General features: G+C 40.5%; 1 protein-coding gene across 4 annotated transcripts in view; it reads right to left on the bottom strand.

Annotated features, from left to right (window-relative positions):
* Positions 1-1969: 1969 nt before the first annotated feature.
* MRPS31 (mitochondrial ribosomal protein S31) overlaps positions 1970-24660 on the bottom strand; it is a 56205-nt gene continuing 33514 nt past the window's right edge. For all 4 annotated transcript variants that reach the window (XM_015630829.3, XM_015630839.3, XM_015630813.2 and 1 more), the window contains exons 19-24: positions 19433-19720; positions 18577-18735; positions 14045-14191; positions 11737-11810; positions 7285-7428; positions 1970-2328 (exon numbers count right to left, since the gene is read on the bottom strand). In XM_015630829.3, the coding sequence (XP_015486315.1) occupies positions 2117-2328; positions 7285-7428; positions 11737-11810; positions 14045-14191; positions 18577-18735; positions 19433-19720 (1024 nt within the window). In that variant the 3' untranslated portion in view covers positions 1970-2116. The remainder of the gene's footprint in view (positions 2329-7284; positions 7429-11736; positions 11811-14044; positions 14192-18576; positions 18736-19432; positions 19721-24660) is intronic.

Genomic DNA, 24660 nt, shown 5'->3' with positions numbered 1-24660 from the left:
GCTTACCCAAGTACTGACCTCCTAATGAATCTGTTTAAAGGGTAACATTCACCTCGTTCCCAATGCAGTGAAATTCAGTACTTTCATGCACTCCTGAACCTCTTCCAGCAAGAGCCGAGCTTGTGAGCGTCCTGTCTTCCATATCAAAACACAGACTACAGGCAAATACACAAGAGGAGCTATTTCTAAAATCCTGCACTGACTTCAAAGTCACTGTGCCTTGTTTTAGCAAAGGCTTGAAAACAGCAGGACGCAGGCTGTGTGCTAGTTTGGTGGAAATTTGGGAAGACCGGTATTTTTTAAGCAAAACATATCTGGGCATTGAACCAAAAATTAAAACTATCTTAGTACCAAATGGAGATATTTTGATACAATTCTCTCTCTCCATTCCAAAGCCTCTAAAAATTTCTGCAAAATTTGATTCTTGCTGTTCTTACAGTCAGAAAGGCAAAAAGTTGCTTTTGCTTTCCACAGCCCAAGCCTTTCCCCTTTGCCAGAAGAGAAAACCTATATCCTGGATGTGAACAGAATACAGCAACAATATTCCAACTCACAGAAAAAGGCTAATTCCTCATTTTTTAGTCTCCTTCATGTAACCCTCATTTTAAAAATCAATTTGCATACAAAGCTGGTGTTTTACCTTCAATCTATAATGAATTCGATATTCATCCTTCTTCTTGCTTGAGTTACAAGGAAATGTGAGAAACAGGAGTGTATTTATAGGGCCAATAGCTGCTAATGTGGTTGGGGAGAAAAAGGAAGAACACAATATGCAGGGCTGGAAAAGCTCTGTAAATTTAAGCAGCAAGATGGTCATTCAGAATCCTGAATTACGAGTGAGTAGTTCTGGATGAAAATTTGGCAAAAGATAATTGAACTAAAACACATTGCAATAGCTCAACAGACACAAAGGACCATACATATTTAATTGGAATAAAGGATTATCTAGAAAATATGAAGCTGCTTCAGTGGCATCACAGGACTAGACAGAAAATAGCAGTGCCATCACGTAACTTGTAGGCAACAACCTTCCTTGTCAGGAATGTCAAGTCCTCTTTCTCGTCTTGCAGATGCAGGAGATAAGGTCTCAGCTCCAAGCCAAAGAACTGCTTACTCTAGTGAAACATCACTTTATGCATAACCTGACAATCAGACCCTTTTTTAAACAATACTGATGGGAAGTTAGTCAAAAGCTTCAGAATGGATGGATGGATGGATGGATGGATGGCAGGAGAGATTTTAGAATCATAGAATGGTTTGGGTTGGAGGGGACCTTAGAGATTATCCAGTTCCAACCCCTCTTCCATGGTGGGGTATCTTTCACCAGACCAGGCTGCTCCAAACCCCATTCAATCTAGGCCTTGAACACTTTCAGGGATGGGCCACCCACAGCTTCTCTGGGAAACCTGTGCCAGTGCCTCACCACTCTCAAGAAAGAATTTCTCCCTAACATCTAATGTCAACCATCCCTCTTACAGTTTAAAGCCATGTTTGGTGGCACCAGTCCCAACAGCAAACTCTAAGGAACATCAATCCCTTGTTATTTTCTATGACTCATCAGTGTTATGCTGTGCACACATCTCAGGAATACAACAGCCCTTCTCTGAGCACATGAACCAAAAACCGTACCATTCAAATCACTTTGTCATTACCAAAAACTTTAAAATTAACCAAAATAGTTAGTGAAAGGGGAGAAAAAGGATTAATACCATCTCAACACCAGTGTGGTTCATGAATTAGCAAAATGAAAGCACTGCAGGTTTTCCAGAATGGCAAAGAGGATCCAATCTATCTCACTGTAAAGAGTGTAGGAAATTAGACCTAGGATTTTGTGTTGTTGAAAGACTAGTTTCAAATTTAAAAGACAATAGTTCCAATAAACTAAAGTTTAAACGCACATTCTACAAAAGCCATACTTTTCAGTTCTTTCTTTTGCTGTCAAAAGTATCTACACACACAGACACATACATAAGAAAAGATGATCTTTCAGTTTATTGTTTAAAATACAACTTTCAGGCCACATGATCACTATCTACTGACAGTATTTCCATCCATAAGAAATCATCCCCCTCGACATAACGATTCTTCATTTCAAGGGTAAGCACTTTCCCAAATCTCAAATCTCTTGAAGAAGTTCCTTCTTTTCCTCAAAATACTTCTGAAACCACTCAATATGTTCAACCTTCTGCTTAACACTGAGGTATGGGTTTTTCGAGAGCCCACAGATGACTAGTTCCATGAAGTGGCGGATGGGTCCTTCCTTGGGAAAGCCTTCGAGGTGTTTCTCCAGAAAGATATGTTCATGAAATTCAGCATCATCCTCCATCCCTAACAGAAAGACAAAGCAAAAAAGACAAAGTTGTTATCATAATATAATAGCAAGTTTAACAAAGTAAAAAATAATATAGTTTGAAAACAATCTTAAATTAGTAGAATTAATGGTTCTGCTCACATTTCTAAGAATATGTAATATTTAAATCAACTTTCTGGCTTGAAATCTTGATAAAAGCCTGATGCTGGGGTGGAAGTAGGAGGAATAATTATAACCATAATCAATCTTCTTGCTAAAATCCGGTTTGTTCAGTACTTGAAAATTTCGATTCATCATTGGTACCACCTTTTAGATTGCAGGTACTTTCTTCATAATTTTTTTAAGAGAACACTGATTGCCTAAATTCTGCAGAGGATTAGAGAATACAAACTAGTCTTGAACAAATAAGGCAACCTCATGAAGTATCAAATACTGAACTGCTAACAAATACTTACATGTCTACTCCAAGTCCAAGCATAGGATGTATCCTACTGCTACCAAATGGGCACAGAAATTTGTTTTTCTGACATTTCTGAATCTGTGAGTGTATGATGATGTAAAAGTGTTGTATATCTCACCATCTGCTTTTAAGTCATAGCCATCACCAAAGATGATACATTCAAAAGCCTCCACAGGACATGGGACAAGGGATTATTTGAGATAGGGTAAACCTCTGTTCTTCATCCTGTGGACTTATTTTGTTGTTGTTCATGCTATGGTGGTAGAGATGAGGACTCTGAACAAATTCCTACATAGAGAAAAAAGGCTGCTTTTGCCGTTCCTAATTTTAAGGGGAAAAAAAATAAAAGGCAATCTGGGATTTGTAATGAAAGATTTTTCTTCAGTTAAGATATTAATTAAAATTTTTATTTGATCCCAATTTGCTTGCACCCTTAAATAAAATTCTGTTATTAGAGAAAAATATTGCACCACTTCAAGATGACAAAAATGAGAAGCCTATACCATACACATGAGTATGGTGTGCATGTTTTTCTAAGCTAGCTAGTTATGCTTTTCTATATTATTGATAAAATTAAATCAGGAGTATTAAAATTGAGGTAATTAAGCCACATAAATTCTAGGCTTCCTTTTCTGGTGGAGCTTTTCCAGTTTCAGAAGAAATTATGCACACCTCTGGGATGGAGAAGTCACTCAAATTGTATTTGTTAAGTTTGCATTACTTTTTTCCTGCTTTAAACTTACAGCACTGCAGTATCTGTAGTATACAAATACTCCGAAGGAGCTGAGAAATACCTGTATTTTCCCTAGAAATGTGAGAGTGCATCAATTGCACACCACATTTAACTCTGTTGTTCTTGAAAAAATAAAGCAAGTTTCCTTCTTCAGAAGCTCTCTCCTTGCTCCATGATGTTGAAAGTTAAAATAAAAAATACCAGGTAACGTCAGCTTCAGAAACTGTGTTTCTGCTGTGCTTGGAAAAAAATGCCCATGGGCAATAGCAGTGATGATCCTTCACTATGCCACTCATATTGGCTTTCCCCCACCAAGGGGAGGTAGAATCTTACTGTACCTGGATGCTACAGGTTGTTTTTTCAAACTAACAACCTTTCCTGATTCCCATACTTTTGCTCGTCTCAAAAATCCAAGAGAACTAAACCAAGCAAACTCACAAGTGAAATAATCCAAATTATGCTGACAGTAAAATTTGGCCTTCTGGATGCTCTTCTTCTTGGGACAGATACAGGGTATCAGGAGAGACTGTGTCTAATAATTCCACCAATTTTCATCTTTAACCCAAAATAAACAATTTAGAGTCTCATAAAAAAACAGGTCAGAAAGAATATTACATTATGTAAAGTAGTATTTCCCTGCTCTCCCATTTGTCAAAGACTGTACATGGTCTGGGGATGAAGTGTTAAGTCCAAATATTTCAGTTAGACCACGTATTTCAGTCCTCAAAAAAGTCAAGTGTGCATCACAGAAAAGGAGACCACAACTGTCCAAAGTATCAGAGGCTGAAGCCTCTGGTGGGAACAGATTAGATGAGACAATGACTCCCCTCACCCCTAGCAAGCCCTAACTCCTGCTGCAAGCCTGTCCCTCAGCCTCTCTTACACTGTCCTCAGAAATGTGATTTGAAAGAACATGCATGGCAGAAGTGTAAAGTAGAGAATTTTCTTTCTCAACATCAAAACAAGAAGACAACTACTCTCATATCCTATTTCCAACCCCCCACATGCTACAAAACAGAAAGCCTAGGGAATTTCTCTAGCTAAAATACTAATCCTTCCAAGACATGACCAACCTTGTCTTAAAGATGTCAATCCAAACACAGATGTTCATCCCTTACAGCAAGTGTTGCTGACAACGCTATAAAGATGACTGAGTATTCAGATGGAGTAAAAAAACATCCCTGTCTATGGCAGAGGGTTTGGACTAAATGATCTTTTAAAGGTCCCTCTCAACACAAAATATTCTATCCTTTTAGGATTTTTAGAATTACATCAATCATGCTCCTCAGTAGGTCCCTAGAAAAGACCCAGAGTTCGTAAAGAAACCCCAGTGTAGTGGTTGTGTAACTCTGCCAACTCTCTTGGCAGGACAATCCAATGCTTCTCTGCTGGGAACAGCAGCTCAGCTAACCAGCAACTAGAACAGGACTTGGTGAACTTTTGCCTGCAGAAGCCGTCAGAGGCAACTGAGGAATTATTTTTCTGAGACCTTCCTATCACTTGTGCAGTAACAATCTCTGGCCCACCAACAGCATTTGCTCCTCATAACAAGGTGCTAAGGAAAATTCACACCATAATCTGCTCTGTCCTTTTTAGCTTTTTGAGTCATTATGCCATAAACATATAGAAATAATAAATGAGGCATAAATAAACGTCTTTCCCAACTTTTTGCCATGGCAATCATGGAGAAGCATTAAAGCTCCTTAGAAGCAGGAGATGCAAGCAGAAAGGAGGAGGAGTGAGAACAACATTATGCAAGCTATACTAATGATTTGCTAAACTGGTAAAAATTAATCAGAGGCTAGAGAGATGGAGAGGAGAAAAAAAGATATTTTTCTGCCTAACAGTGACTTCAACTGCATTGGACAAGGGAAAGGGCATGCAGGTAAGAGCAAACAACAGGGCAGTAAGGTGGGGGGGGGAAGGGGGACTGCTGCTGGCCACTGCAGCAAGCCAGTATGTCTAGCCAGATCTTCAGATGTTCACACCAAAATCATTTCAAAAACCATGACCTCGCCCTGGTGCCACAAAGCACAGCACAGTGCCTTGGTGAAACACTCTAACGAGAACACCAGAGATGCTCCGGAGCCAAGAACAAGAGTTATAAGAGGTTGTCTTTCTTTTTTATATTTGGTTTAAAACTTTAAAGGCTTTCATAATGCTAAAAGTTGAGTATATGTGCTTCCTCAACAGAAAGCCTAATTGCACTTAGATTTTTAAAGCCACATGTTTTTGGCATAGAAGAATAATCACACATTTCTGGATACAGAACAAGCTGAAGTAATCTCTTCCTATTGAGGGAAATGGCTGTTACAAAACTGCAAAATTAACAGCAGAGAGGGGCATCTTTCTTTTTCAGAGAAACTGAAATTACAGCATGTTGATATCCTCAGAGCAAGGTTCTCAAGCTTTTAACTGTGCTCTGACACACCTGAGGCGATTAGCAGTCCGTGGCTGGCAGTCTGATAGGACGGAACTTACTGACTTGGTACTTCAACCTGGGAGCTGACAGGTTTTGGAAGGCTCCACCGGAATTTTCCACATGACTAGTCTTTGTGGAGGAATCAATAAAGATTCTCGTTTTGATTATATGTAAAGACTCTTTGTCTGTTGCCCGCCCCATCCCAGACAGCGCGGTTCCAGCCGCACGGCTACAACAGGGAAACCATTGCCCGCCAAAGACACACTGTCAACTGACGGCCCCAGACAGCAGGGTTCCAGCCACATTACAACAACACAAAAACCATTGGCCACAGTGGTTTTAAGCTTGCAAAAACATGACTAGAGTATACTTGGATTTCTACATGATGGAACAGATCAATTCTGGGAGCAGTGATTAAATTCTGTGAAGCAACTGCCAAATAGGATGAGAATAAACATTAAGAAACAATGAAGCACATTATTCAATTTGCAACTCAGTATAGGACAGATTTTCAAAGACTCCCAGCTTCAGATACTAACCTGTTTTGCTCTCAGTGACTGAATCATTACAAAGCAGTTCTGTTTGATGTCTTTAAAGTCTTAAAAAAACCCCAAAACCCACAGCCAAGCTCTCCCTGAAGTTATGAAGTCCCCTTTCCTATACTGCACACTTTGTGTAGTTGTTCTTCACTTCCTTAACATTCACTCTCTCTGCTGGCATAACTTCACACAGAGCTTTTTTCTTTTTTTATAGTAATAAAAGAAAATACTGTGCACAAAGATGCCTAATTAACATAGATGCCCAGGGTGAGTGAATATTGTGACTGTTTACTCTTATGAAACAGACAGAACAAAGGGAGCAAACAACTGTTTAACACTTGGCCTCCGCAGATATAGAACTGGCAGATAGCTGGTTGGGATCTGGCGAGACACTTGGTCCAAGAGCCACACCAAAGAACAGAATCAGCATTACAAAACATGCACAACAGTTTTAAGATTCCTCAACTTCTGCTAGGAGCTTAATTTAAAGAAGTTGCAGAGTAAAAAGTATTATGTAAGAGACTTGAACAGCTTTTTGGTGTTAAACACGTCAAGGGGGAAGGGAGGGAGGGAGGGAATCATCCCCTTCTGGCAGCAGCCAGTCCTCAGATCAGCCAAACCACCTGCAAGACTTCACCTGAAGAGTGCCAGAATGAGTTCATCTGAAGCTTCTCTGATCCGGGACAGTCGGGAAGTTATGTTTGTTTACTATCAAAAGCATGACTCACACTGTGTTAAAACATTGTGAAAGGTCAAACATGCTCTAATTTTCAGAAAATAAAAATGGAGACAGATAATAAAGGCTCACAGTGTACATACCAACTTCATTGTCAATTGGGAACTCCCACAGTATTCCTTCTTTTGTCCACTGGATCATCTCCTCAAAACCGTTTCGGGGAGGCTGTGCAGTTACTGCTGCAACCTCCTTTGCAAACTCCAGATCCCAAATTGTTGGTGAAGATACTAAAAAAGAAATTTTGGAAAGATCTGTCAGTAACCAAAGACTTCTCACTAGCTAAGACAAAGTCCTTTAACATCGATCTTTACAGTGACTAATACTCAGCTGTGCAAATTTTTCTACCTTAGATACCAGCATCAACTTTCTCAAATGAGAATTCTCTATTGATGTGAAATTTAATTAAGTTTTCAAATCTCCGATGAAAATCTATTCTGAACTCCTTGAGTAATATTTATTTTTATGTCTTTCACATAAAGCAATAATTCAATTTTTCCACAATCATTCTTCTATTTTTGTCTTTCAAAAAATGTGGATACAACAAATTCTGAACTTGACCAGTGCACTGTGCTAAAGGAACCTTACTTCTACACGAGTTTTCAGGTTCTTCATAACTACATTCTCCTTCAGGGAAACAACTCAAATCTACAAGGGATGGCAATTCCTTCCTCAATGCTCCTAAGTGTCCCAGTTTTTGTCTCTCAGGCTGAGAAACCATGACCTCTTATTCTTTTCATAAAGCTAAACAGTTCCTTTAGGGATGTATCTTTCCTGATGCTTTTTTTTGTATTTTTTTGTTTTTTAAATCAAAGTGCACTCATATTGCAGCAGTTACTCTTCTTAAGGAGTTCCTGTCCCTCCACCCAGGAGAACTGGTCACGAGCCCAGACTGAACCGCTTCGCTGAACTGAAGGGAACAAGCTGTTACCACAGGACAGGGAGGGACCTCTGGGAGTGCCCTGGGCTGCTGTTGAGCGAGCTGCCTGGCCTAAGCTCCATTCCCCTTTGTTTTCCTGCCTCCCTCTGTTATCAATTCATCCTAAGCTCCTTGGAACACAGATCTTCATGTGAACTCGAATATTTCAGTCCACTTGGAATGGATCATAGCCAATAACCTATTATTTTACTACTCCTGAGTGTAAGTACTTGAGGCAATATATAATTTCATCTTTGGCTCAGTGGCTTGTAACTCAACTGAATTTAAAAAAAAAAATCTCTTCCCCCCTCCTTTAAGAAAAAACACAATGAAAGAGCAAACAGTATTTTTACATAAAGAAAAGTGTTTTCAGGACTTTTTTGTGTTAAATCAGAATATAATTATTCAAATTATTCCTTAAGAGGGAAATTTCCAGAACTATATTACCAGGCTGACTACTTTGATTTGAGGGCTGGAAGCAGGAATAAAATGAAAAAAGACATGAGAAACTATACCAGAATGAAATTACTGTCCACATCATAAAGAAACTAATAAATCCTCTAATAGAAGAAAGCAGAACCTCATTTTTCAAGCTTGCAGTAGAGGTGATAAAGATTATAATTTCACCTCATGAAACAGAAATAATACTGGCATTTTAAATCAACAGTTACGAAGAGTATTTTCAGGATGACAATTTCCTTTCCAGTTATCATTCAAGTTTTCAAAGTCAATACTAAATACTTAAAACAAAACTTGCTTTTCTGTTACATATAAACAAATTTCAACCCACTATCTCCTTTAATATGAACCAAGACAGTGAAAACAAATGAATCAAGGTATCAAGTAATGCACTAGTATTTCCTGAGATAACGACCCAAAAAATGTTTGTCATCAGGCTTAGTCAGTAAGCCAAATAATCAGCTTCCTGGTCTAGAATATACTGTAGATTTCCTCAAGGCTACCTGGAATCAAACAAGGAAACACCACACAAAAAGCTGAAAGAAGCTTACTTCTTAACATCTAATTACAAATACAATAAAGTCTACTTGCTCTCTTAAACTATTTGTACACATTCCAATTTTGAGTTTAAAAAAAAAAGTGCATCTCAGCTTTTACCTTTTACTATGAGCCATTGTGTCTGCATTCTGTTTATGAGAAAAAGAAATTTCATATTCTCACCATTTTACCTGAGTAAATTTGATTCAACTCAAAATCCATTTTCTTGAGCACCACTTTTGTTAAGACTGCTAAAAACAAATACTACATCATTCATTATGGTTTTTACATGTAAAATGGACCAATTTTAAGGATATTGGCAGTCTTAAAAAACAGCAAACTGAATCCCTAATAAACTCTAATAAATTCTAATAAATAACTTTCATAGAGATGGCTGTATTCAGAAAGTTCACAGGTGCTTGAAAATACGCAAATGGCACTATGTGACACTTTACTAAAAAAATTAAGTAATCAAATTAATATGTCCCTACAATTTCAAGTGTAAAATGTAAAAAAAAAAAAAAAGATAACTACTCAGCTAGAATCTGGCAAAAACTTACAGTTCTACTCTTGAAATGGAAACAAATACTCATCATACTCATCTCTTTTTTAAGATTTTAGAGAGGAGTACTACTACTGCTGCTGCTGCTAGCTTTTCATAAAGTTCTAAGTAACTACACTGGAATCAAGTCTGTTTCTTAAAAGGGCCTCAGAGTAGCTGAAGGTATTAAAACAGGGTATTAAAGATCAGTGCTAACAATGCAGTCTCACTGTTCACAAAGAAAAGTGAGGGACAGAGTTCTTCACAGGACTTGCCCATATTCACACACTCTTGGCCAAACCCAGCCTGTACTAAAGCCAAGTCTTCACGAGTGAAAGCTGTCCCTGTCAGGCAGCATTAGCACTGTTCCTGCACAACTGTACCATTCAGTGAATATGAAGGTGGGTCACACCTGTTTTGACTTTAGTTTTGGTATCTTTTATCTCACAAGAGTTTTGGCATGTATATTTAGTGGATAAGGAATTGGTTGGGTGGTCACATCCAGATGGTCCAGGGCTCATGGACTACTCAGGGCTCTATCCAGACCATGTATTCAATGGTCAAGAGCTCAATATCTGGATGGAGATCAGTGACAAAGCAGTGTTGCTCAGGAATACAGAGACCAGTATTGTTCAGTGTCTCCATCAACACCACAAACAGTGGGGTTGAGTGCACCCCCAGCACATTTGCAGGTGACACCAAGCTGAGTGGTGCAGTTGACATACTGAAGGACAGGATGCCATCCAGAGGGACCTGGACAAACTCATGGGAACCTCATGAGGTTCAACAAGGCCAAGTGCAAGGTGCTGCACCTGGCTTGGGGCAACCTCCACCATCTACACAGGAGGGGGGATGAATGGACAGAGAGCAGCCCTGACAAGAAGGATTTAGTGATACTGGTGGATAAAAAACTGGCCATGAACCAGCAATGTGCATTCACAGCCCAGAAAGCCAACCAGAATCATGAAATGAAATGTGGCCAACAGGTTGAGAGAGCAGATTCTTCCCCTTTGCTCTCATGAGACCCCACCTGGAATGCTGCAACCAGTTCTTAGCACAGGAGGGACACGGGCCTCTTGGAGCAGGTCCAGAGGAGGGCCATAAAGATGATTAGAGGGATGGAACACTCCTCCTAAGAAAAAAAGGCTGAGAGAGCTGGGATTGTGCTTCCTGGAGAATAGAAGGCTCTGGGCTGACTTTACTCAATCTTTTCAATAGTTAAGGGGAGCCTGTAAGAAAGATGAAGACAGAATTTTTTGTAGGGTCCATTGCAGCAGGACAAAGAGTAGTGGTTTTAAACCAGAAGAGGGCAGATTCAGACTAGTCTAAAGTAATCAATTTTTTCCAATGAGGGTGCCAACACCCTGGAACAGATTGTCCAGAGGGGTAGGAGATGCCCCATCTCTGGAAACATTCAAAGTCAGGTTGGGTGGAACTCTGAGTAACCTGATCTAGTGGAAGACGTTCATTGCAGGGGGGTTGGAACCAGAAAACCTCTAAAGTTCCCTTCCAACCCAAACTTTTTCATGATTCTGAACATATATGAAGAACTTCACAATAGGTGAAGCAAGGTGTCATTTGTCAGCTGTCGATGGGATCTTTCCAGCTCCATCTGGAACACTAAACAAAAGAAGGCCCCACAGCAATCCAGTGTGTAGTCTTGGGTTCCTACTACCATGCTTATGCTTAGCCACCTGCAGAGCATGCTTGTTTCCTTGGGATCACAGCCTCACAATTCCTTACAACTTGACCAAATAAGCTGGAGCCAACACACCCATCCTCCAGGCTGGCTTTAGACTCACAGAAATAAGACTGACCTTTGTGACAAAAAGCCAGGTATACCCTTCAAGTCTTGAAGCTCACTAACAGAGTGCCCTGATCAGCACAGAAAACATTTTATTATACTGCATGGAAGTTTCACTTGGTAAAAATCAGAGGTACATCAAAGTAACATCATTTCTTTTATCAGGCCGAAAGCAGAAAGTGAGCAGGTCATGTCTCCTCACAAAAACAAATCTCTTGATATTCTAAAAATGCAGAACTTAGCCTCACTGCATTTTTCATTACTGAATTTCCACTAACCTGTTTTCAGTGCGTGCTCTGGTTCTGTAGAAGCTTTAGTGAATATATTAAGCCTCTTTCCTACTTTGAGACTTCTATAAACAAAAAAAGAAAACCGATATTTAGTATTTCACAACACCTTAGAACATTGCCAGATAACAAATTAAAAAGCAGAAAATATTTTCATGAACTAACAGATCTCTGGAGACAAAAAAAAAAAAAAGATAGTGACTCTCACTAAATCTTCAGGCTTTTAATTAGAAAATGTTTATGGCTTTACCACTTGTAACAGAGCTTCTCAAAACATTTCAATGTGAAAGAACGAGAATAAATCAAGCACTATATTTACAGTCAATTTTAACTGGAATATTTAGGAATCTGAACAAAGGTAAACAGTATCAAACCACAGTACTTAAGTGATTTTACAAAGTTGCGACTATCTGAAGACGGGTTTTTTTCCCTGTCCAAAAAAAAATATTGCACAATTCAGGGACAGAAAAGGCAACAGCTAAATCAAGTAATTCCTGCTTTATGACATAAATAGCCCTTTTGGAAGATTACAGAGCTGTTTTCTCTGCCATACAGCAAACAGAGTATATCCATATGACGTATTTTCAATAGCATCACCCTGATGCTTGCTCTTCTGAATATAAAAATATTTTACTCTGATCATCTATTTTCAACCACATTTATCACTGCCATGAGCTTATACTAAAAAGAAAAAAATAAAAAAGAATTAAAAATACAAAAGTTCAACAAGTAATCTAATTCTTATAAATGAAAACAAAGAAATCCCAATGTCTTTAGAATCGATTCTGGTTTTAATTGTATTATATTCCAGGTTTCCACTGAAACTCTAACACTTCCTTCATTTTTGTTATTACATATCCACTGTTACCCTAGGCAAGATTTACCCTTTCTGACCTTAAAATTCTACCCTTCTGGATTTACTGGAGATTTCTAATGGCCTTAACTACTTCTGCAAACCTGCTCTTGTCATATTACTTTTTAGTGATGAAACTACCCTGGATCTATTTCAGCACAGAACAATCTAGTTACAGAGCCTTAAAAGAATGTTGATTCAGGATTATATTTTCCTATCTGTGTGTAACTCCCAATGACATTGGCCAAAGATACATGCATGTCTTGGAAGAACATTTATTTTAGAACTACAAGCTTAAATTACTATAAAGCAACATCACTCATTTCATTGCAATGTACTAACTTGACTTGAATTTAGGTATTCTTCCTAACCCATTCTTTTCCTACTATCAGTTGATAAGCAAATACATAAGATTTTCAGGTATGCAGGAGGGGATTTAGGCCTGAAACTGGACAGAGCTTACTCACTACAGGGATTTTAAAAACTATTTTAAGGTGCTATTTCAGAAGTTATATAGCAAGCACAGTTTCACCACACACAAATACTGTACTCATGCTTTTCTTTTCCTCTGTTACCCAAATTGTCTTCACCACGATCTACCTGAAGACAAACATTTCCCTCAATTTTCAGGCCCTAACCCCCAGAAATGGGGATTAATTTGCAAAATAAATTAATTACAAGAGAAGTTAATCTTACTAAAAACTGCTAGGGAAAGAATACAGTGACAAGGAATGCAATGATGAGCTACCATGGGAAAATCCAAAGACTAAAGATAAGAAAAGCATGGCTTACAGTAGTAAACCAAAAATGTAAGAGCGCTCCTTAATTCACTAAAAATAGAGCAGCCACATAATACACCAGCAAAATAAAGTTAAGGAATACCCTGAAATCACATTTAAATTATAAAGTTAATTTCATAGACAATTATAACACCACAGGTAATAAAGAAATCAATTACAGAATGAGGAAATAAATAGATAGATAGATTAGATAGATAGACATATAAACTTTAATATCTCTTTAAAATCCCAACAGAATGGACAAAACTTTTCTCAACATAGAACATTATCAAGTTTTATAGAGGAGGAAAGCAAGCTCTCAAAATCTCCATTTCCCAAGAAGTTAAGAAAGTGACATAAAACTGTGTCATGCATAGGTGAAAATAATTTAAACTACTTAAAACAAGCACAATTACATTTCAGCATGAAGTATGTTTAATTATCCAAAATGTAATATTTTAAAAAATGTACATTATTTGATTAGCTGGTTGCCACTACCTTATTCTCACAATTTATTTGGATGCTAACAGTACTCTTCTTGAAAAACATTTAAGTAATTTCTTTAAGCTCTGAAGTACTGCAACATTAACATGTACAAGCAAATTTAAAATATTATCCACTAATAACTGCATGCTCCTTCTATTGGAAGTGAACACAGTAAAAATACCTTCTGGAGTCCACAGACTGAGCTGAGGATCTGGCAGGCCTTATTCTTTGACCATCCTCATCCAACTCCAAGGAAATGCGTCCGGATATCCTCGCACCCCTCTGGGCTGAGGACTGCCTTTTAACTGTCATTTCTGAAATAACATTGCTGAAATGAAAAACATGAAATGTAAGAACTCAACAGATTGACAAAGCAAGAAAGGTTGTCATATATATTAACTAGAAACTCTATTCTCGCTTGGTTTCATAAGCTTCTATGAGACAGAATTATACATTCCTCACAAAATACACCCATCTTTCATCAATCAAACATTCAAGGCTGTTATTTTAAACCATTTGCTACATTCTACGTATGAAAAGTGCTACTTTAGTCTAGTAAATCTACAATGAATGCTTTCTTTTAAATTACTTAGTTTTCAACTAAAAAAAACCCCATATATCTGTATACCAATATTCATATCATACTAGGCATGTTTTGCTTAAGCAAATGGGGAATTTCTCTGGATACAAGAAATAGGGAGGTAAAAATCACCATTTTTCTTGGACAGGAACCAACACTGCCCAGGGACAGAGCTGTCCTGCTGCAGACCAAAAGGAAGCTTGCCTTCACACATCAGCTGACATGGGCCAATCATGCCACCCTAATAAGTAGGTCACCTTTCCTGATCCACTGCAATCTGTTGCATTGCATAATCATATTACAGCATTAACAAACCACATCTTCCTTCATAATTCTGGAGTGAAAATCATACGTGAAACGCTCTGATCTCCTCCAGCACTGTACGCAGCTCATTCTGATCACAAAGGGCAAATCACAGCCCCTTTCTGCCCCTGCCTGTGAGCTCCCCTCACTGGCAACTCCACTGGCTGGGAAAGGCCAAGCCAGTAATTCTTCCTCACAGCCTCCACTCTACCCAACTGCTTCCAGTCACACACAGTCATCCCAAATCACAGTGCTCAAGTTTTAAGACATAAATGTGGTCTCAAAAAATAAAAATAGGCCAAGACAAAAATACTGTGCTATCCATTTTATGAAAATCTGAATGAAATTCAAACTATGCTTTTGGCAGCTTAAGTCAAAAGAGATTTTACTGACAAGAAAGAAATACTTCTGGAAAATTGTAAAAGCTAATTGCTACAGAAACACAGCATGATTTCTCTTCAGTCTTAGATGTGGTTTCAAATGGCAGAACAAGAATAGCACAGCTCTTCCAGTACCTACTTTGAAATAAATGCATCTGAAAACAAGTTTGCTTTTTATTTAAAATTAAAATTAATTTTTTTCCATCTCAGATTAGTTGCGTATCTGACATTAGAAATTACTCTGTGAAGTGGCTACTGGCATTAGTGAGCTGGTGTTGGGCCAGAGGCTTGACACACTTATGAGGGTCAAAGGGACATAATTCCTAAGGTCAGCCACACACAGCCCAGCCCAACAGCTTGACTCAGCTGTGACCTAAAAGGCTGGAGTGTTGCCATGCATCAGGGGAGTCAGGATGGCTCAGAGCACCTCTCTTCCCTGATTTACTTGCAGTTTTGCCCTGTAGATGTGGAAAGACTACATTACACCAAGCTATCGGAACACACAGTCAACAGTATCAGCTCCTCGCTAGGAAATCCTAATGTCACCATTGGTATATGAACCTTTCTGGCAGCAATATTCATCACTCCATCATAAAAAGTGCACCTGTATTAATAAAAGCAGAACTAAAAAGATTTTTTTTAATGCCTTTTGAAACAAAAAATATTGGTTTAAAAAGTCACACTCCAACCGCACCGTACCCACAGTGGTTAGCCCTTATATATTACCTCATGTTCCAACACAACATTAAACACTGAAGTTACTACATACACCTGCCTTCCAGAGATGGGAAGTGGTAGAACTTTGGTAACAACCACAGATTCTCTCTCTTTCCTGATTATCAGACAATATTTATAATACTTAAAACAGAGACCCAAGGAGCTTTGGATATATTCTAGATAAAGCTCTGTATTACTTTTCCTGTTCACCCAAAATAGGAGCTGAAATCGTAGGGCTGCAGATTTTATTTTGGTGCAGTGCTGTTGAGATTTCCACTGAGAGAAAATTCAGCCCCCACTGAACAAAATAAATTCCTGTATCGTTAATATTTTCCCCTCCTAGTGAATGCCCTGTCCCTGTGCTTTCTACAAGGCTATGAGATGACTGCATACAACAGTGACCTCTGCAGGTCTTGCCACAATCCTGGTAAAAAAAAAATTGTACAAAAGATCAGGACAACGTACAACTCACTACGTATTATAAATCACAGCAGCAGTATTCAGTTTTTTGCAGTTCAGAACTATGTGGCCCTATTGCTTGTGAAAGTATTTTGCTTTCAAATACCGTAAATAACTGAGGAATATATATTGGCTTTTAAAATGTGTCTGTATATTGAATGCAAAACCTTTACAAAAAAAAGGGGAAGTTAAATTGCATGTATTCTCTTACTGTCAAATAAAACTCAACACAAAACAATGATGAAAGAACAGAAGTGAATGCTTTCTAATACATTAAAAATATCTTTGTGCATTGTGTGGATTGAGGTATCATGGAGCATTAATCATGCAAAAATCAACATTTTTAACATTAGTCAGAAACCTGAAAGCACTGTATTTATCTCAAAGATCTAAGAGGTCAGTACTAACTCTAAAAAGTTACTGCAACCAAGTTTTTTGTCATGACAATCAGCACAAATTGCTGGTCTTTCTGGAAAACTCACCCACTGATAAAGAGTTTCTGTTAACTAACTCTTAAGGAAGAAAACTGAAGATTTTCAGCAAATGGCGGCAGGAGGAGGAGGGTATTTGCTGGGAGTAACAAGCTAGGTCACAAAGCTGCCTCAGGGAATAGAACTTGCCAACTCAGAGCACAGCAAGCCAGCCATGACATTCCAAAAAGGCTGGTTCTGGTTGAGGAAAACGCGTTTTTCTAACAGCAGTGCTTCATCCACAAGCATGTGGTAAAATATTGTAACATCACATCTTAACCCATCAATCAAAAATACAGAGACACTATATAGCTGCAGCTTTTAAATTTCTGAAGAATTTCATCTCTCTTTCAAGAGAATAAAAAAACATTTTTGCTTTGACTACGACTTCCTTAGTCACCGTCTTTCTTCCACTGCAGCCAGAGCTGGGTCAGTGCTTCAGGGAAAGTGCCATATGTGACGAGAGAGAAAGCCTGTGATGCCAACAGGCAGAGAAACCACACCTAGACAAGAGCATGTCCACCCTAGGAAGGGAGACTGGCACATTCCAGGTTGGACACTGCGTGTGTTAGCTCACTCAGTATCTCTGTGGTCCTCCAACATCTCAGGTACTCCAGTGGGTTTGAACTGCATATAAGTTGGTCACCAACAGCCTGTGCACTATTAAGACATTAGTGTACCTTCTAAAGAACCCGGTTACAAAGAGGGAGTGAGCTCAATGGTAATTAACAGTTTAATGATGCTCTATATAAACAATCCTCATATCTGAAGAACAGATATTTTGCTTAACAAAGTTACTCACTGGGCATTGTTACACCCCAGTCTGTGCAACCATCTAACTCAACCTGTTTGCAAGCATCTATCTCTTTCTTCCTTAATTTCCACTCAGGCAGACATCAGCCACAGACACCATCAGTTCTGTTTGCAGAATACTGATAATCATTCCAGCAGATCCTTTTACTGATACCTACAAGTAGAAATACATGTAATCTACAGATGATAATAGATGGGTCAAGCTTAGATCCTCAGTTGGGGTAAATTCATTTTCACAGAATAAAACTAAGGTAAGCAGCTTGCAGTTCACACTGCAAACAGACAAAGAAAGGTTTCACACTCCTATTTTGGTAAAGATCAAATTTTCTGTTTGGTTCAGCATTTCACCTGGATTTAATGCTTTTTTTTCTGAGTAGTTATTTGAATACTAGCTGGAAAAAAAAAAAGTAGGAAAAAAATTTGTCTTTAACCATCATCCAAGAATCGTATGCACAACTGTTTGAGTTTTCAAACAAATGTTTCTCATCTGTTTGAAAGCCACACTGGAAACAGAGTTAAGCCAAGAGATGAGTTTCATGGGTTGACTGGAAAGTTTTGAAAGGAAGGGTGGGGCTATAAACAGAGCTGCTCTAGTTCAGTTCTGCAGAGCTGTCATGAAAATTCACCAGTCCAGACAGAACGTCTGAAACGTCTACAAATCCATCCATTGTGTGAGAATTTTGGAAGCTTGTGGGAAAAAAAAAAAAAAACAAACTCAAAAGAAGAGCTGTTATTTTGCTGGCCTGTCCAAGAAAGCGATGATCCTGGGCATGAAAGCAATTCTGTTTCTGCAAAACCACTTTAGAAAGATGATGGCAAAATTTAGAGTTTGGTATAACCAGATCAATAATGCTAACATTCATTAATCCTAAGGATAAGCCATTCAAAGGTATCTTTCAGGGTCACTTTTCCAACACAGAAGGCTGTCACCTTCAGGATGACATGGCAAAATCCAAATAACATAATTGAGAAAAACAATCAATGCACAGACCGTATGTTAACAGTTCCCCCCTTCTTCTGTTTATCTGTGGTTTCTTCATGCCTTCTTAGTTGTGCAAGGAGTTCTGATACCGTCTGCTTCTTGTTGTGTGGAAGGGAAGATGCAACTGCAGAAGCAGCCTTCACCAGTTCCGGATTTAAAGGCTTGCCTCTATAAACAGAGACACGACAGATAAAAAAACAGTAAAAATGAAAAGAAACCCTTTAATATATTTAAATTGTCATTTCTGTACTGCCATTTTACATCTTAGTAACTCAGAAGCTAGTCAGATATTTTCCCAGATGGGGGTGGCCAATGAGACAGGCAGGTTTGCACTATATTGCCCTAATTATCAAATGCTGAAGGACTCTGACAAGCTCTTGTTCCCCAGCCTGGGGAAATGGCAGCTCTGTGCCACTGCACAGCCCCTTGGACACACAGCTTGGAGATCAATGGCAGCACAGACCTGTGGGGTGACAAGTGTGATGTAACACATTGTGGACAGGTGCAGCTCAAAAGACTTGACAATCATGATGCCATTCTTTTTTTTTTTTTTTCCTTTTTCCTCAGTTTCACTATATTTTATCTGAATAGTATTTCCTATCTCACATTAAAATACATTTCCACAGGCAAGGGCTAACACTATCTTTCCACAACCTCACTGTAGAAAAAGGCAGCATATGGTTAACTGCATACAGCACCTTTTGCCCAGATTCTCCCCTGTGATTTACTACAGTGTACAACTGTGCACCCCACTCCCTTACAAGATTCTTTTACACTGCTGGAAATGGTTTATTTTGTCCTAAACAATGAAAAAGAAAGTTGAAGTAAGGATAAAACAGGCTAAGAAAAGTTTGTTATACTTTACCGTTGGGTGTCTTCTGTAATTCCCTGAGGCACAGAACCTTCACTGTCCAGGACTTCCAGCTCGTTCATGGCTTCCTTCTTGCTCTCACTGGCTTTTAGTTGTTGGAGTTTCTTCCTGTAGCTCACTTCCACTTTCATATTACCAATAATGTCTAACAGCTGCTGCTTTGGTGTTCCTGCTCCATCCTCCTGCCTCTTTGATGTCCCTTCAGGTGTGCTCTCTTTGGAAGCAACAGATGTATCTTTGTCTTTAAAAAGCACGCTGCTTGTGCTGAACAGCTCCTGTTTGCTAGATGATATACAAAATTAGGAAACAGAAGTTAAAAATAGGTTCCATGGCTGAATTTTGTAAACCTACCAAAAACCCCAGAATAAGAGTTACAACTGTCTAAGCCCAACTAAGTACAACCTGAATATGTTAAGTACATGTCAAACATGTGCCTTTTGACTTTTGAAAAGGGCTGGAACACCATTTCAAACTCTTGATTACTTTTGGTTTCCTCATCACAAATACGAAGTAAACAACTTTACACACCATTTATTTGTGGAGGAAATAATGCAAGAAGTTAGAACTTTTAAAGTATTTCTGCATTAGGTAGCAGAGATACCATTTACTGTTATCTGATACTTCAATTCATTGGTACTACAGAAAACTCACTGAAGTTCTTAATATAAATCAATAAAGAGATGACTCCCATCCATCTGAAGAAAAACCGTACACATACACTTAACTTCACATGTCTTCACACTTGTGGCACTACTACAGATCACATTCCCCTACTCTGCAACATGGATTCTGCTGCAAGTTAATCCAGTAACAAACAGGAAAGTCGTTTGGGTTATAGATCCTCTGCTTAGTTTAGCACATCACTGCAAGGAAGCTGAAACTGACACAGTGCAGCTGAGGATGTGAAGCCAGGGACAGCAAGGACCTGCTCAGGAGATTCTGCAGCACAGACACAGCTGCATTCTCTAGAAAAACTACCATAAAATTCAAGGAGCTGTTCTCTACAACATTCTAAAATGCAGTGTTTAAACCTTTACATTCACACCTACTTACTTTGTTTAAAAATCACCCAGAAGTTACAGAAGTAAAAAAATAAGTATTTCTTTTGATTCAAAGTAAAAAACTTCAGTACATCTTAAAACACTTCCATAAATCTGAAGGACTTGTGGAGTACCCCTCCTCCTCACACACACCTCTCTTTGGCTAAAAAAGGAAAAACTGCCAGTTTCAGCAGGCACTGCATCACACTTTGGTCACTATGCACTTGATATATTGTCAGCATTAAACCCTGAATTTCAATGCTGAGAAGCAGTAGGAAAATTTAAGGAAAGCTTCAGAACCTCATTACTGGGAAGATGGTAGGAGCTCTGCTATTTTACGCTGCACTGTTCTCCACAAGTCCTTGACAAACTCCTTTTTCATTAATTCAGGCTGCATGCCCCTTAAAACTATGTAACTATTCAGAAATCACGGAATCATAGAATGTTAAAGCGCTGGAAGGGACCTTAGAGATCACCCAGCCCGAACATTCCCTGCCATAGGCAAGGACGCCTCCCACTAGATTGGATCACACAAGGCCTTGAACACCCCCAGGGCTGGGGTATCCACAACCTCCCTGGGCAACCTGTTCCAGCATCTCACAACCCTCAAGCAAAAGCACTTCTTCGTAATAGGGAACCCAAATTTCCTCTCTTTCCGTCCGTACTTATTACTCCTGATGTAATTTGTAGCCATATTCCTGACGAAGAGTCTCTCCCCAGCTTCCCTGTAGGCCCCCTTCAGACACTGGAAGGTTGCTATGATGTCTCCGTGCAGCCTTCTCTTCTCCAGGCTGAACAGCTCCAACCTTCTCAACCCGATCTTTGGCTACAGCATCAGAAAAGCACAGCAAGGCTGTGAAAGCCTCAGGCACTTAAAGCCAGCAGCGCATTGCAGTTTGCATCCCCGTATTTCACCTACATCCAGTTTGCCTTCTGCTGGGGAGCTTGGCCTCGGAAAGCAAACACAGCTACCAAAGAACCCGAGCTGCCTTCTACACGAGGCCATCACAGCATCGCTGCTTGTTCAAAAATATCGAGGAGTTTTGAACTAAAACAAATAAATGAACAAACAACTGAGCTGTCATTAAAAGCCGTTTAAAATCTTTTCGTAAAAACTCGAAAGAGCTCCCAAATACTGCTCCCAGCCCGTACTCTGGGCAGCCGCAACAATGCCTATCAGGCAGCGCCGCTCTGCTGATACAGGGTGCAAAATTACGGTCAGGTCACACACGCGGATCATTCACACCACTCCAAGATGGGAAGGACGGCAAGGAAAGCGATAAGAAAAACACGGCCCACGCCACTCCGCTCTACCCGACTGCATTCCCCGCTGCCTTCTGCCCAGCGGTGTCACCGCCACCCAGCCCCGGTAGGCCAGGTCAGCCCTGCCCCTCTGAAGGCCGCGCCCTGGGGCACAGCCCGTTCTCACGGCAATGCCCGGCCGGCAGGTGAGGGTGCAGGGAAGGCCGGTACCTGCGGGCCCTGCCGTGTGCCCGGCCGTGCGGCCGTGCCGCCCGGAGCAGCCTCGCCGCGACGCCCCACATCGCCGCCGCCGCCCGCGGCCCGCGCTCCCCGGCGCCGCCGGCCGGCAACACGAGCCGCGCGCGGCAGTTCCGCGCAGCAGCGTTCCGCCCGGCTCCGCCCCGCAGCCGCCGGCACAGCCCTGCCGCTCAGGGCGCTCCCCCACAGCTTTGCCGCTCGGCGCCGCGGTTTCAGGTGTCAGAGAGCACTGCCAGCAGGTCGAGGGAAAGTCATCCTGCTCTGCTCAGCCCTGCTGAGTCCACATCTGGAGTGCTGTGCCCAGCTCTGGGCTCCTCTGTGCAAGAAAGACATTATGTTAATGATGAAACATGCTTCAAAGACGTCCCCAAGTCTTCTCTTCGTTAGTGCAATCTACCCTGGAACGGCCAGTACTGTCCCATCTCTTGCAGGTGACTGTAGTACGCCGGCACACAAACCACTGTCACTTCTGCCTTACCTGCAGAAGCCATCTCACTTCTCCTGCATGTGGTACTGACCCACCTCTCCAAATAGTCTGAACAACATCCACTGCAAGGTGCTGGGCGACTTCTGATGTTTCTGCAGCTCCAGTTGCTGTTCTGGGACAATACTTGCCAAGAACTGCCATTCATCCTCCTGGACAATGAGGATTTCCACATGAATTAGGAAATGCAAACTACCTAACAGGAAGCAAATGGTTTGCCTGGGGATGGTGTAGAGCTCAATGGACAGTCTTGGACTGCCGGTACTCTTCAGAATGGACAGAAACACACCCTGCAAGGGAACTCTTTCCCACATCAGACAAGTTTCCATGGCATTCCCCTGTCAGCTTTCTGTCTCCCAGAGGTTACCCATCCCTCCACTACCAAAATACCAAGAAGAGTTGTGCCACTGTATCACACAGTGGACCATCACATCCCAAAGCCAATCACACACACCCCAAGCCAGACCCCTTGAGTGCCAGAAAGCCCTTCTACATTCCTGCAAAGCTCTTACGAGATAAGGTCTCTGCACACATGCCCCATTTCTGTCACGCCTAAATCCTATGAGGGGAAGCTTGAGGTTAAACACCAAACAAATTGGTACCTCATCTTAGGAGAGTCTCTCGGGAGTTATAGCAGTTCTTCCACGATCTCCCTACACACACCAAATGTTGTTACTTCAGGGTATGCAATTCCTACATAAATTCTTCTTTAAAACCAAAAAAAGGGCTCCGCAACAGCGCGGTGGACAAAAAGCACGGTTCGTCTGAGCAGCCAGGGGTGCAGGCAGCAGAAAAAGCCACCTGGTGGCGATATGCTCGTGGAAGTGCTGCATTCCAGGGCTCTGAAAGCTCCCAGGCAACATTTCAAGCGCTGTCGCCGTCTCCATCTTTTCTACAGGGACCAGGTAAGCGCGGATCAGGCCTGGTAGTCTGCCCGAGGAACGTGGCTATGAAGGAGCACCCTGAAATGCTCAAGGCCTGATGTTTCAGCTGGCAGAATGGTAGTTATGCAGGTTATGCAGGTTATGGCACGGAGAGTGTGGTTTAATGGCATCTTAATTGCAGGCTTCACTGCATTAGGAGTTTAAGTGGCTTTCACCAACTGGATCTTCCAACAATGCTGCAGTCCTGCTAAACAAGTCAGAACATAGGCCAAAATTCTTTGCAATGAAACAGTAATCTCTAAGTATTGTGGGTTATTTGGGATGCACAATTAAGTCAAAATCACTAATTACAACAGACTCAGCAATTTTTTCTACATTAAAGAAATTACCATTCATTTTCTAAAACCATTTATAACCTAGGCTGCTCTTCCTTAATAACTGCCGCACCTGGAGTACTGCATCCTGCTCTGGGGTCACAAACACAGGATGGACATTGACCTGTTGGAGCAAGTCCAGAGGAGGAACACAAAGTTGATTAAGGGGCTGGAGCATCTCCCCTACAAGGAAAGGCTGAGAGAATTGTGATTGGGGATTGTTCAGCCTGGAAAAGAGGAGACTTCAGGGTGATGAAAATGTAGTCTTCCAGTATCTGAAGGGAGCCAACAAAAGAGCTGGAGAGTGGCTTCAAAGTGAGAGTAGATTTAGATTAGTTAGAAAGAAATTTGTCACTGGGAGGGTGGTGAGGCACTGAAACAGGTTGCCTGGAGAAGCTGTGGATGCCCCATCCCTGGAAGTGCTCAAGGGTGGTTTGGATGAAACTGAGCAACTCAGTCTAGTGAAAGGTGTGCTTGCCCATGGAAGGGGACTTGGAACTAGATGGTCTTTAAGCTCCCCTCCAACCAATATGTTACATAAATATGTAAGAAAATAAAATCGGAACCCTGCAATTAATTAAAAGTGATAGGGGAAAAAAAGATACATTTAAGTTTATAATTTTGTTTATGCTGCTTTTTTTTTGTTTGAGCTGTGAAAGTAGGAGCTTTATTTGGTGGAAAACACCATGGGTCCAAGATGAAATATGTAGGTGTGCGTGTCTCAACTAATGCAAACATATATGCAGCTCAACAGGGATTACAGGGTATATAGTGCTTCCCAGAAACACTGCCTGGTCTGGCAGAGTATCTCAAATATGACTGATCACTGATACACATTATGGCTGCTGTTCATTTACCTTGCCACAGACTGTACTGTCTCCTACTGCTTTCAACCAGACATTGCTCCTGACGAAGCTTATTGTAAGCACTTCACATAACT

The sequence above is a fragment of the Parus major genome, chromosome 1 (assembly GCF_001522545.3).
Source record: "Parus major isolate Abel chromosome 1, Parus_major1.1, whole genome shotgun sequence".
Classification (NCBI taxonomy): Eukaryota; Metazoa; Chordata; class Aves; order Passeriformes; family Paridae; genus Parus; species Parus major.
Note: the sequence above shows the minus strand (reverse complement) of the source record. Positions and strands in the feature narration are given on the sequence as shown.